Here is a 13,939-nt window from a genome sequence, read left to right on the forward strand (position 1 = left end):
TTGCTAGATCTGGCGAGGGCGGCGGCGAGGGTCCAGCTCTCGTCGGCCTTGGCCTGTGGCCGGCGCCGACAACCTGGCCATGGGCTAAGGAAGGAGAAGAAGAAAAAAAGAAAAAAAAAAGGAAAAAAAAAGAGAAAGAAAAATTAAAAAATTCAAAAACATTATTAAAATATTATTAATAAAAAGAAATTTGGTGTAGTTACCAAACGCATTTATGTTCTTTTTCATTTCCAGGAATAGAAATTTGGGCAGTTACCAAACGTCTTCAAATGCTTAGAAATTATTTCCGGGAATGGAATAAAAAAATTATTTCTGAGCAGAAATTGTTTCCGGGAACAGAATGGTTACCAAACGCACCCTTGGTGTACTTAGCACTGGTCTTCTCATAGATAAGCACCATTTTAAACAATTGGTAAATCTTGCGTGTTGGGTTACAGAGTTTCTACTGGTCAAGGTATATAGAAATCTTGTTAGCATCAAAGCAAGAGTATGATCTTGATTGATCGTGTGGTGAAAACACAAGAAGGAAGGCAGAGTCATGTTTGCGAAAGAAAAAAAAGATTTAGGGCCTGTTTGGCAACTTGCCAAATAGTAATTGATTCTGTTCTTTTGTTTCCAGAATAAGTTTGGGAATAGAAATCCATTTGTTAAATTTTTTGTGCCCGGGCACAATTTTGCAAAAAATTATGTCCAGAATCAGTTTTGGAACAGAATCAAGTATAAAAAAAAGTAGCTTCTTGATTCTAGAATAATTTTTTCAGAACTGATTCTTCTTGATTTTTTTCTTTTTTTTGGTTGTTGTTGTTCTTCGGCCCCGCCACTCGCCGGCTGCCGGCAAACGGCCACAGGCCAGGGATGGCGAGGGCGTTGCGGCCCTCATTGGTGGCCGGCGAGGACGGCTCTCGGCCTCGCCTAGCCAAGGCAAGGTCGACCTCACCTTGGCTGGGCGAGGCCAACCTTGCTGTCGCCTGGGTTGGCGATGGCGAGGTTGGCCTTGCCAGATCTAGGCGAGGTCGAGCCTCGTCCAGCCAAGGCGAGGCCGACCTCGCCATCGCCTGGGTTGGCGATGGCAAGGTCGGCCTTGCCAGATCTGGGCGAGGTCGAGCCTCGTCCAGCCAAGGCGAGGCCGACCTCGCCGTCTCCACCGGCGAGGGCCGCGACGCCCTCGCCGGCCTTGGCCGGTCGCCGGTGCCGGCGGCCGGCCATGACCAAAAAAGAAAGGGGAAAGAAAGAAAAAAAAAGAAATATTAAAAAATTCAAAATATTATTAATAAAAAGAAATTTTGTGTAGTTACCAAACGCATTTCTGTTCTTTTTCTATTCTAAGAATATAAATTTTGGGCAGTTACCAAATGCGTTCAAATGCTTAGAAATTGTTTCCGGGCATAGAATCACAAAAATTTATTTCTGCCCAGAATCTGATTCTGGACACAGAATGGTTGCCATGCGCAGCCTTATAGTGTTCTCAGTAGTAGATAACATTCAGGTGATGATTAAAGAAACCAACGTGGACATAATTCCTGAATAAAATGACCATTAACAGTAATAGATATATGTGTTTTTGGATGAGTTAGTACCCTCATCGTGCGACACTAAAACAAAGGGTTTATAGATAAAATTGATTATTTATTGCGCGATACCAAAACGGATATACTACTAGGTCGAGATAAAATTGATTTTTCTCATTTGTATTTTGAGTGGAATCGGGAACCGATACACAGCGGGTCCATCCCATCATTTAGATGGAATGGCTCTACAATGGAGGGGCCTCTCTCGATGTCAGGACCCAAGCTATCGATAGTACACATATGAAATCGACAGAGATCGTTCGGCTAGAATAATACATTCTATTAACTTCTTTTAAGGATATTTTAATTTAACCAAAAAGATTTAACAAGTGAGAGGTTCTCGCTATCCTTCCTACTTGCTGAAGGAATATCGTATGCATTTCAGGGACACTCTCAACTACTCATGAAGAGACCGTAGACACATCCCGATTCAATCAGTGTTGACTAGTAGAGATGAACTGCTCGTCACGATATAATTTCGAAACATGTCAGTTATCATTCCTATGTCATGAAAAGTGCAGGCGTTGGAAATTGTTTTCAGCACCGAGTGCCCTTGTCATTGTCCTAACATAAGACGATGACATTGTAAATGTAGGGTTTGGGGCAAACCGAGTGTCGGGAGGTCCAACAGGAGAGATTCTTTTACAACTAAGGATCCGTTTATTTAAAGAAAAACTGTTTTCGAGAAGTTTTTTTTTTCGACTTTTCGGCGTTTGGATAACGAAAAACTAATTGATCTATGTGAAACGTTTTCCATGGACTGAAAATAATAAACTTAGATTGGGGGAAAACGACTTCTCCTTATGGCAAGAAGGAAATTACTTTCCCTTAGCTACCAAACAAATGAAAATTAAATATTTTCCTTGAAGATGATTTCATGAAAAATATTTTTCTTTATCATTAAATTTTTAGTGAAATAAACACACTCTTAGGCTCCGTTTGTTTTCGGGGAAAATAAATGGTTTGGAAAATATTTTTCTAAAAATAACCGCTTGAAATAATTATTAAATGAAAAATGTTTTCATTATCGTCGACAATCTATGCGTAAACATTTTCGGGGACGATGAATATATTCTTCATTTGTTCATTTTTTTAAGCGACGGCAGTACTTTGTAGAGAAATTATATTTTACTTGGGTGTTTGTCTAAAGTTTCCTTAATTGACTTATCAAACTTATCACTCGTTTTTGACATCTTTCCGGTCATTGTTCAGACCAGCCTCGTCGAAAACGAGTGATAAGTTTGTTCCCCTCCAACAAATAGGAAACTACAGAAAGAGTGAATGTCGTATTGCCAATTGAACAGATACATAAGGGGTTGGATGCACAAACACAAAGTGTCATGGATAGTACTAGGTACACAAAGAATAATGAAGAATAATGGCGTCTGATCGATTGTTACTTAACTATGACTGGTTTATGTTGTTGTATTAGCTTGGTGCTAGTAGAACTTAGAAAGCCCAAGACATCAAGATCATGCAGTTGATGAAGTGGGAAGGCTAGGGAAGTGAGCGTGTCACTGGGGAGACCGAGCAAGGCGCAGCCTCTTCTCTTCGGAAAGTAGCTTCGCGAACCTTTTGAGAGCTTCTTCATTAGTCTCTTGATTCAGCGCCTCAAAGATTCCGGTGTCAAGATTAACCCTAGACACCGGCTTCTTCAGTAGTCTTTCCCCTACTTTGAGCAGATCATTCATGTTGTTCTTTGTGGCTATGTCCACCGAAGATACTAGTCCGCTCAACATATCATCCTTCACAAATCACCGAATTTTATATCAACATCATATATGAATAGACAAAAGAACAATAAGTGGGTAAGTATACGCACACGTCTGTGTTCTTGCGTACATATGCGCTATGCATACTGGTATTGATATATACCTGGATGCGGAGATAGCTCTTTGCCGAATGAAGAGCTTGGAAGACAACAGAGAGATGGAGATCAACCATATCTGCACTTGCTTGGGTGAAGACGTCAACTAGAGGGGTGGACCCTCCGCTGGTTAACCAACCGATGATCCCCCACTTTGCTGCTTCATGTGCATTGTACCTCTCTTCGGATTTTTGCGAACCGGTTCCCAAAGATATCACCAGAAAACGACCGTAGTCCATCGGCTTTATAGGAAAGAAGTCTGGGCTACCCTTGCTTATCACTTTCGTCACTTCACTTATAGCAACTAAAGTCTGCATATCATTCATTGTAATTAACAATAAGTTTCCGTCACCGCCGTCTCATATATTAACATGCAAGTTGCTGCCTGCACTAAATAATTTATCGTCATAAAGGAGTTACTTCTTTCTTTTTTGCACTGACCGGATTATTTGCAGCCACCCCACCATCTATAAGATTGAACTCTCTCACTGCTCCTGAGTGATCTTCAGTTTTGAAATAATAGGCAGGGAGATAAGTCGGTGCAGCTGAAGTTGCGATGCATATATCAGAGAGCAACGCATCTATGGATGGTTTGTTCTTCACCTGTCCAAAACAATCGATGCAAGACTGGCATTTGTTAGATGATACCAACAAAGTTGAACATACGGAAAGGCGATTGAGTATATTTAATTGGTGAGGGTGTGCGCTATGTTGCAGGGCCAGGATGCACACCTGGTAGGTAGAAATGATGGTTGGACGGAGACGCTTGATGTCAAAAGTTGGGATCACAACATTGGTTAACGTCTGGTGCAACCTCGTGTCCCCTAGTTTTTCCCTTACAAGGTCATGAAGGTATTTTCCATCATACTTTGGTCCTGTGAGAGTCTTCATCATCTTTGTAGCAGGAGCAAATGGAGAACTGTAATACGTTCGATTAAGCATTGAAAGGACAAGTTAGAATCTCGACTCCATGAAGAAATATTAATCATAAACAGGAAGCTTCTGACATGATTATGAGGAAAAGAAAAGAAACTGAATTTAGACCTGTCCTGAGGGAAGATTTTAGGACCATTTTGAAGGTAGAAGTCCTTGATGTCTTTGGCAGAGAACATGGGTCGATTCTTTTCATTAGGGCTGGTCAACATGGCAGTTAGAAGACCTCCTGTGCTTGTTCCTGCTACCACGTCGAAATAATCCGCAAGTCTTGCATCTTTACCATCCAGCTTCTACAAAATTGATTCAGGTGTATATCGGAAAATTAGAATTACATGCAAAATAGATACCGACTGTGCATACAGCATTAGCATTAGTTCAATACCTGAAGTTCAGACTCTAGGAAACTTAGAATGGTAGCGGGAACAATCCCTCTTATCCCTCCACCATCAATGCTGAGAATCGTGATAAGGTTTCCATAAGTTGGAGGTTGAAGAGGTACGCTCGTTTTTTCCATTACACCAAGTGAGGCTATCTAATCAAGAGAAGCACAGAGGGGAGAGAGAGAGAGACACGAAATGCTTTTAAAGGATAAAGCTGATTTTTTTAGATTGAGGAGACGATGAGAATTTCTAAAGTTGTCGGTTGGGTTTTCTTCGATAAGGAATGGGTATTTATAGGCCCTCAATTCCTCCAATTCAAACGTTTAAGCGTGTCCGCGCATATCAACTTCAATTTATTGGCTGGACGTTTACTCCGTTGGACATTATTGTATTGCTTTGTTGCACGTTCATCAACCTCTATAGGAAAAGGTCCCCCGAACGTACATGTATGAATTGTAGGTTGGACTTTCCTTTTGCTGAGATATGGGTTGCACATGGCAGAATTGTAGGTAAGTGTTATTAGGTAAGAGCATTAAAGGCTAAGGCAAAATGTCCAGTTTGCAAGATCAAGGGCTTGCATTTGTTGCAGATCAATCTAATCTCCATCAAGTGGCTGAGATGATTGATTGACTGAACTGAAATGCATCACACCGGTGCACAATAAATTATGCATATTGCAGATTTGCCTGATAAAAGCTTTGATCAACTTAGTTTGATTCGCAAAAGGCAGCGCCTCTGATCAGGACAAGGTCAATACGTCTCATACAGTCAATGACCTACGAAATCTGATCAAAGCACCAGGGCACCGATAACAATTGAAGAATTCAAAGCAGGTGTCTCCATTATAATCCTGCATGCTGTGATGAAATCTCTTGGGGACCATGTAAAAGGAAACACGAGGCAACATATGATACGATGTTGTATTCATAAGCACCGCACGCATAAGTTATTGGCAAGTTAAATTGGTGAAAATATTTGAAAGATATTGATGCACTTTTTCTTTGGCCAGTAAGATAGAGATAAACTTTTTGTTTGGCCAGAAAGATATGGATGCACTTTACTTACTGTCTTTCTACAAACGTCACAAGGCTGTATGCAGAATTCTGTTCTCCTTATTGTTGTTATGGTCTAAAAGGTAACATGATCTCATCTCCGGCTCTTTTTTGTTGTGTTGTTGTTGAGGTCTTGTGCTTATCCTATCTTCAGCAGCTCATATGGTGAATAGTGAATGAAGACTTACATCAAAGCGTAACCCAAAGGGAGCAACTTGGTGCCAGATGCCCACAATTGCTAAGGATCCAGTTACATTATGACTTAATAGAAAAATCTTTTATGCAAAAATGCTGTTAAGACATCAAGGAATCAAGTTGCGTATGTCAATATTTGCCAAGGAGTAAGAAACAACTGCAGAAGTGTATCCTTTTATGCCTAGCATATCTACCATTTGAAGTCAATAGATATGGAATATGCAAATGAAGATGCAGTTTGCAGATTATTACATCCTTCTGAATATGGTTCATTGACTTCAAATGGTAAATATGTTAGTCATCAAAGGCTGCAGGCAAGGGTTGCCACGCATCAGCTAAGGTAGAAAACTTAGAGAAGGATAGCCTACGGTTGAAGATTGACCAAACGCACCAAAATCATCTGCCACGCAGAGAAACTTAAACAATGGGGCAGAATAGGAGGGGAAAAAACCTGGGAAATTTCTCCGAGTTTCTTAGGATTAGCTTGATTTGATCAGCTAGCCTATAAGTTTCTCCGGCTTTTCATGTGCAAGTCACTAGTACCTGAATAGTGTATGCCTATTTAGAAAAATCCGATTTTCCTTATTAAACACTAGGGTACGGTCTTCGTCCTCAAACTATTCATATGTCAATAAAGGACTACACCTATAGTCGACATGTCGAGCTTCCAAAAAAAATTTCGAATAGAAGGAAACACCAATGTTTTGTCATTTTCCTAGAAAATGATTTATTGAAACATTTTGTAGAAATATCACATTTTTTGCGAAACAGCGGAGCCTAAGTAATTAAACAATCTCTGAAATGTTCAATGTCAAGATGTTGGAGCTTTCATAGATGCATAAACGATCTCGGAATACTAACCAATGGGCACTTGAGAGACCAGTTTCCAGTACTTGTAATGGTTAATTGTTTAGTAAGTTAAACAATCCCACTTTTTCGGAATGTAGAGTTTTCAACAATGAGTTTGTCGCATTGTCATATGGTTGTGTTGGCAACTTAGGAGGAATCAAAGATTACCGAGGTATCTTACTAAATACGTATCTCGCTGTTCTGACACGCGACAAAAAAATTACATTACAATCTAGAACAAAATGAGCTGCTGTTCCCTTACAGAACACAATACTGCTGGGGGCTTCAGTCATTCCCACTTTTAACAGAATGATTAGGAACAAGAATGTCATACGTTTGAGCAGTAATATGCTTAGGCCGCATACCGACTAAGCAGTACAAGCCAAGAATATGCAGAAGGTCCCTTGAGCATCTTCAAGCAACAGGGGAACATACTACTACTTGAGTTGGCATGAAAGATTCGGGAGAGAAGTGAAAACAGAAAAGCCAGCACTGGGCGTCAAGATTGAAAAAACTGCCATGGCGACATGGAATGAGAAATCTGACGACTTTTTTCTTCTTTTGAAAGATGCCATCACATTCACCCACCAGACCAAACCCCTTCACATTCAGCTCCCAAACCATCTCTCATTCTCACACGAGGATGACATCTTCGTCCACCCACAACTAGGGGTGTGCAACCGGACCGGGTTTACCCGGGAACCGGACCGGCCCACCCGAAAAACAGGTTCGGGAACCGGTTCCTGTTTGAACCGGTCCGGGAACCGGTTCTATTTTTTCGGAACCGGTTGGAACCGGTCCGGTTCCCGGGTCTAAGTGAAAACCCACCCGGACCGGTTTTAGAACCGGTTTTAAGTTACTGTAAAAAAACCCTAGCATTGAGAGTGCAAGTCCCCTTTCTCAATCTGCTCAGTCGCTCCCTCCTCTTCGCGAGTCCCCTTTCTTCCAGTTTCCTCGTCGCCGCGACTGCTCGCCGCTCATCGCCGCGGCTGCTCGTCGCCGCTCGTCGCCGCGGCTGCTCGTCGTCATGGCTGCTTGCCGGAGTTCGATTACCCGTTCAAACTGCTCTTGATCGAGGACTCCGGGGTCGGGAAGAGCTCGCTCCTCTTGAGCTTCACCTCCGACACCTTCGAGGATCTATCTCCCACGATCGGTAACGATTTCCTTTTTGGTTTTCCCCCGCCTTGTGGTTTCTGTGTGTGGAGATTGCGGTTCCCTGTTTTCTGATTCGGATCCGCGTGGTTGATGCTTAGGGGAAAAAAAAAGAGTTTTCTTTGAATCTGGTTGTGATCAAAAAGGAGTTTTTCGTGTGCGAATTGTATTGTTGAGCCGAATTTTGTCTGTTTATTACAGCTTCTGGATATGAAGTCGGGAATTCTGGGTTTGACCAATAAACTAGATGTGCTTTGCGAGACTAATGATCTGGTTTACTTCCCTCTCCTGTACATTCAGGTAGCAGCATTGGCTACGCTTGCCATTTTGAGGGTTATATCTGCTTCCTCTTCATCAAAGGAAACTGAAAAAGTTCCAGTCAAATGTGTAACATTCTCACAGCCCCCTGTTGGAAATGCCGCCTTAAGAGAGTATGTTGCAGAGTTCTTCTACCATGATTTAAGTTGATATTGGTTGTCACTTTTCCTTCACCTTTCCTTGTTCTTGCTTTTATTAATGATCAAAATTTTTGAATGTGCTCTGATTGATAATTCGGTAAACACTGTAGTTCATAATGTTTCTTAGAGCCTGTTTTTTCTTCCTTTCAGCTATGTCAATACAAAAGGGTGGCAGCAATTCTTCAAGAGTTACTGTATTCCGGAAGATTTGGTGCCCCGTATTTTATCTCCTGCTTATTTTCATCATTATAATTCTCAAGTGCCATTGACACCTGCTGAAGTTGATCCTGAAGCTTCCCAGAATCTAATGATGAAACGAGAGGGACCGAGAGAGAAATTAAAGAAAGGAAACGACGGTGAACAGTTGGTTCTAGGATTGGGCCCTGTACAAAAATCCTTCTGGAGACTTTCAAGACTTGTTCCCTTGGAAGGCATGAGAAGACAATTCAACAAGTTCAGTGGAAAGCATGTTGATTCTTTAGAAACATCTACTAAGAGTTCTGCGGTGCCTGAAGATGAAGTAATCGAAGCACAATCTCTTGAGATCCAAGAGGGTTCTGATGGTATTTCTTTAAAACCATTCTCTGACACAGATAAGGGGTCATCGGATATGACAATGTCTGGAAAGATGATGGAAAATAATGGCAAGAAAGGTGGGGATAGCAGGGCGTGGCGCAGGGTGCCTTATTTACCATCATATGTACCATTTGGGCAGGTGTGTTCTGGCGCTTAAGTTTTCATGTTTTGCTATCTGAGATTTTGCTGGAAATCTGACTGCAAGGGTGCAGTAGGATATTTTTTTGATAATGGTAGAGGTACTAAGAAAGTATACTATAAGTTATTAACTAAGTAATGTGGTAAAGTCTGTTTATTTCCGCTGTGGGTGAATATTTGGTGAACTTTCTTTGCTTGGAACAAATGGACAGGATTATGCATTAGCTAATATAGTTTCATCATTTTCATTTTTATTACTTCGAGAAGTACAGAGCACTTGTGAACATGTCAAGGGGAGCATGTCAATTGCTGGACATGGTGCTTGTGAATTGTTTATTTTGCTCCAAATTTCTAAAACAAAAAAAAAAAAAAAACGGTTATCGGGTAGACCATGTAGACCAGGAAAAACGGGTGGTTCCAAAACAGTGGTCTAGGGAAAAGGGATAGGTTCCGGGTTCCAAAACCAGGAATCGGTTGTGAATGCAGTAGGTTCAGGGTTCCAGGTCTGGACCTACCCACCCTGGAACCGATCACCCCTACCCACAACACCTGTAAGCTGGATGTGTGTCACCAGCAGTGATGCCACTGGGCCGTGCCCGACCCGTTTGGGCCCAGGCCCATTTGGAGAAGAACCGATGCAAGAAAGCAATCAAGCGTACTGGGGATTCTGAGGCAGAGACGAAGATAAGAAAGACAGTTCTTTTCCCCCCTTCAAGAAACATGTTGTCATGTTAGCTCATTTCCTGTACTTTGACGATTATGATGATGCCACTCTCTGTCTCTGTCTCTCCCTAGAATATGGAAATGGCTGTCTCGCTTTCCGTCTCTCTCTTCGCAACGAACTCCATCCCTTCCCCAGGTTCCTCTCTCTCTCTCTCTCTCTCTCTCTCTCTCTCTCCGTGAGTTCCTGTCGTTTTGGAACATAAAGTGACCATTTTGAGGAGACCCCATTTGGAAACGGCATTGAAACTCCTGTCTGGCTGGCTTTCAGGGGGAACTGGAAGATGTAAATACACTGGTCAGTCTGTGGTAATCTTTCCCCCTCGCTCCCCATCTCTCTCTCTCTCTCTCTCTGAATTGTGAATTTTTTGCTCTTATCTCAGCTTTTGTTCCACCAAACCGCTTCTGCGGGCGCAGTTTGAAGCGATTGCTGAGTGATTCGAATCGTTTGGTATGGAACAGAGAACACTTCCAATACGAGTATTCACTGTGGGCAAGAAGAGATCCCCTGCCGTGCAGCTATTAGTGGACGAGTACGCGTCCAAGCTCCGGCCTTATTGCGCCGTCGAGGATGTCCAAGTTCGCTCCAACCCTAGAAATGCACGGTGGTTACCTCTCCACCCTCTTTCCCACTTCCCGCGTTTCGCATGCCGTGCTCTTTCCTTTTGCTGTTGTGTTTTGCTTGCCTGCATATCGCTGTTGATTTTCTGTTAACGCGACCTCGGAGAAGAAAAGAAGTTTCTTTTGGAATTGGTGTTCACTGCACGCTAAGTCAATGACAGAGTTAGCCCTTTTGCAGTGAGAAGGAGGCTCAAATTGTCGATGAAGATATGGCAGTTATGAATCTTATTAGACCTGATGATTGGGTATTGCTCTCATTTCAACTCAGAGCTAATTCATGTTCCTAATCTTTCTGTTAAAGTGGGAATGGCTGAAGCCCCCGTTAATACTGTGTTCTGTAAGGGAACAGCAGCTCATTTTGTTTTGGATTGTATGTGATTTTTTGTCGCGTGTCAGAACAACGAGATACGTGTGTAGTGAAATGTCTGCATTCAACTACTTATGGCTGCACATAACTGATCGTGATTGGTCATTATGTGGTTAAAGTCCATCAGTGATTTTCAAGTGGAACATTGATCAAATTAAAATATTATGATGAATGTCAAAGGCAGAATTTATGTGATACTTTTCCTTTTCAGGTTGTGCTGTTGGATGAGCACGGGACAGACATTGAGTCAGAGGAGATGGCTGAGTTGATCGGTGGTGCTGCGGATAAGGTATGAATTGCTGCTCCAGTTCGCATCCACAAGTTTTCAATAGGAATATTACTGTCATCATACAGTCCCAATTGGAACAGATGGTAGAAAATTCCATCAATCATCTTCATATGTAGTATGTATCTTGTGTACCTTCGGTTTTCTATGTCATGACATGCATTGCTATGAATTAGAGAGTCCCATGGAGGACTGTTGCATTTTTCTTGCTAATTCTTTCTGGGCTCTTTCTTTCGCTTTATATTATTAATATTATTATTATCATCATCATCACAGAGATGTTTGTATGCTTGATTCTGGCATGAGTGAAACTTACTTGGATTCATCTCTCCTTTTGATATTTTAGGGAGCTTCAAAGCTATCATTTTGCATCGGTGGACCTTATGGTCATGGATCAAAATTGAGAGAACGTGCCAACATATCGATCAAGTTATCTTCCCTGGTCTTGAATCACCAAATTGCACTTGTTGTGCTGATGGAACAACTCTACAGGTTATTTGCAAGAACAACTCATGTTTCCATATGCTATTGGACATTAGGATTAAGCGTCCCTATTAAAATTCAAATCAATGTCTGTCATAGGGTGCCTTACTGAATTTCATTGACAAAGGAATATTCACAAGGTTGTAGCACCAAAACCAAACTGTATTTAAAGATTAACATAAAGTGAGTTGTTCGGCATTAGACAAAGCAGCTATTTGGCTACCGCACATTACTCAATTACTCTTCCAATAATGGATAGTGGTAAAATTTAAAAACAAATGTCCCCAGATAAATTCACCTAATTAACCTGTCATTTGACCTGATGGATGATAAAATTCATGCTGAGGTGTATTTACTTCATCTTTTTCGTAGTGTTGTATGCTCTAACTGTTACTTTTTATATATGGAGCTATCATATGCCTTAACTTGTTGCTCATGGATCTGAAGAATTCAGAAATTATTGTTACTTTCATTTTAGCAATAGTAGGATAGTTCAAGAATTTTAATGCCTATGGCCCTAACAGTTGGTGGAGTCATGGTTTTTGGGTAAATGACACCTGCAATCTACACACTTATAATGTTACCATAAAGGCAAGCTGTCATCTGGATGTTGATCATGCTCCGACCATGTTGGTTGCTCAGATAAACAATTAATGCTTTCTTCTTGCGTTTTCAGGTCATGGACAATCCTGAAGGGGCAAAAGTACCATCACTAGCCATTCCACCTTTCTATCTGATGTTGCTACTTATGTGGGGAGTGGAATTTTTATGCTCTTTGCATCCTATGCATCCTTAATTTCTTACATCTATGTCGATTTCCATAGACTTAAGGTAATGCACCATTCTTAAAGCTGAACTTGTCTATGGTTTACTACAACTTTCTTGTAGTTTCGTACCAGCACCTCTGCAATCTCACAGATTTAGGTGTACGGTCATCTTCAGCAGGAGCATACTTACGGAGAAAGAAATGTTCTAACAGAGTGCGTGGGGCTGTAGATCTGCCTTACGTGCCTTATTTTGTTCGCCTTTCCCAGCCAATGTTAAGGACAAATTCTGAGAGAGATTCAGCGACTCACTTGCTGGTTAACAAAGCCGAATGTATAATGTACTTGGATTCTGATCGAGTCGACTTTTGTAAAATGTTACCACCCGCCTGGGTAGCGCTGCTGGAGCGCGCACTCTTCCTCTCGCAAAAGGTTGAGTGTTCGAATCCCGGGTGCCGTAGGGTGACTTAACCGGTGCACGTGTGTGGTGGCTAGCACGTGTCGCCCCCAGGGTTTACCTCCCTGCTGTCGGCCGTGCGGGGGTTCCCTGGGTCATCAAAAAAAAAAAAAAAGACTTTTGTAAAATGTTGTGAAAGATAATGGAACAACTAGCTATGTTCGATCGCGAAACATCCCCTTGGTTTCTATTTCGCACAATCACTTGTTATGGGTTAATGTTCGGGGAAATCTTTTGATTGTGTTCGAATTTTAAATGGCCCAATTCCAAAAAAAACCCTCAACTTTACATTTTATCCCAAATATATCTTGAACTTTTTTTTGTCTCAAGAAAAATCACAAATTTTTATCTAAGTCCCAAATCTGCCCTCCCGTTATAAATCCGTCCAATTAACATCATAGAAAAAAAAAAAACAGAGAACGGGCAGCTGCAGCGGTGGCCAAGCCTTCGCCACAGCCACCGGGAAGGAGCGGCGGCCCTCGCCTGGGTCTTCCCGAAGGCCGACGACCCTCGCCGGCCTCGGGCGAGTCGCCGGTGAGGGCGTGCGGCCCGATCACGGGGCGAGGTCGCGCCCTCCCCGAGATCGGGGTCGCACGCGCCTGCGCCCGGCGATTTCGCCCGGGGCCGGCGTAGGGTCGCCGGCCTTCGAGGCCCCGAGGCGAGGGGCCGGCGAGGGTCGCCGCCCCGAGCGAGTCGCCGGCGAGGGCGTGCGCCCCCCGATCTGGGGAGGGCGCGACCCTCGCCCCGCATTGGGGCACGCACGCCCTCGGCTTGGGCCTTCTCGAAGGCCGGTGACCCTCGCCTACCCTCGGGCGAGTCGCCGGCGAGGGCGTGCGACCCCATGTCTGGGAGGGCGCAACCCTTGCCCCAAATCGGGCTGCACGCCCCACCGGCGGCTCGCCCGGGGGCGGCGACCCTCGCCGGCCTCACCTGGGCCTTCTCGAAGGCGGCGACCCTCGCCCGGCCCGGGTGGCGAGTCTTCGGCGAGGCGTGCGCCCCCGATTTGGGGGAGGGCGCGACCTCGCCCCGAGTCGGGGCGCACGCCCTCGCCGGCGACTCGCCCGGGCCCG

The 13,939-nt window shown here is 43.3% G+C and overlaps 3 protein-coding genes across 7 annotated transcripts; 2 read left to right on the plus strand and 1 right to left on the minus strand.

Annotated features, from left to right (window-relative positions):
- Positions 1–2,837: 2,837 nt before the first annotated feature.
- On the minus strand, positions 2,838–4,997 carry LOC115664201 (patatin-like protein 2). The gene is made up of 6 exons (XM_030586147.2): positions 4,754–4,997; positions 4,480–4,661; positions 4,168–4,354; positions 3,877–4,038; positions 3,444–3,746; positions 2,838–3,313 (listed from the first exon to the last, which is right to left on the minus strand). The coding sequence occupies exons 1-6, from the start codon at positions 4,883–4,885 to the stop codon at positions 3,083–3,085; spliced, it is 1,197 nt and encodes a 398-aa protein (XP_030442007.1). The 5' UTR covers positions 4,886–4,997; the 3' UTR covers positions 2,838–3,082.
- Positions 4,998–8,194: 3,197 nt separating this feature from the next.
- LOC115664200 (uncharacterized) lies at positions 8,195–9,205 on the plus strand. Its single transcript, XM_030586146.2, has 2 exons — positions 8,195–8,430; positions 8,608–9,205. Exons 1-2 carry the CDS (start codon positions 8,210–8,212, stop codon positions 9,188–9,190), a joined length of 804 nt encoding a protein of 267 aa, XP_030442006.1. The 5' UTR covers positions 8,195–8,209; the 3' UTR covers positions 9,191–9,205.
- A 645-nt stretch (positions 9,206–9,850) lies between these two features.
- LOC115664198 (putative RNA methyltransferase At5g10620) lies at positions 9,851–12,778 on the plus strand. Of its 5 annotated transcripts, none has more exons than XM_056306654.1 (8): positions 9,851–10,030; positions 10,163–10,200; positions 10,354–10,496; positions 10,691–10,757; positions 11,091–11,168; positions 11,512–11,657; positions 12,325–12,479; positions 12,594–12,778. In XM_056306654.1, exons 1-7 carry the CDS (start codon positions 9,970–9,972, stop codon positions 12,362–12,364), a joined length of 573 nt encoding a protein of 190 aa, XP_056162629.1. In that variant the 5' UTR covers positions 9,851–9,969; the 3' UTR covers positions 12,365–12,479; positions 12,594–12,778. The 5 variants fall into 5 exon arrangements, with proteins under 5 accessions (XP_056162629.1, XP_056162631.1, XP_056162630.1 ...); XM_056306656.1 differs by having other exon boundaries at positions 10,163–10,189; positions 10,275–10,496; XM_056306655.1 differs by having other exon boundaries at positions 9,851–10,189; positions 10,275–10,496.
- Positions 12,779–13,939: the final 1,161 nt, after the last annotated feature.

Source organism: Syzygium oleosum, unplaced genomic scaffold (genome assembly GCF_021117445.2).
Source record: "Syzygium oleosum isolate NSW1041296 unplaced genomic scaffold, Sole_v2.1 Sole_v2.46, whole genome shotgun sequence".
In the NCBI taxonomy this organism is placed as follows: domain Eukaryota; kingdom Viridiplantae; phylum Streptophyta; class Magnoliopsida; order Myrtales; family Myrtaceae; genus Syzygium; species Syzygium oleosum.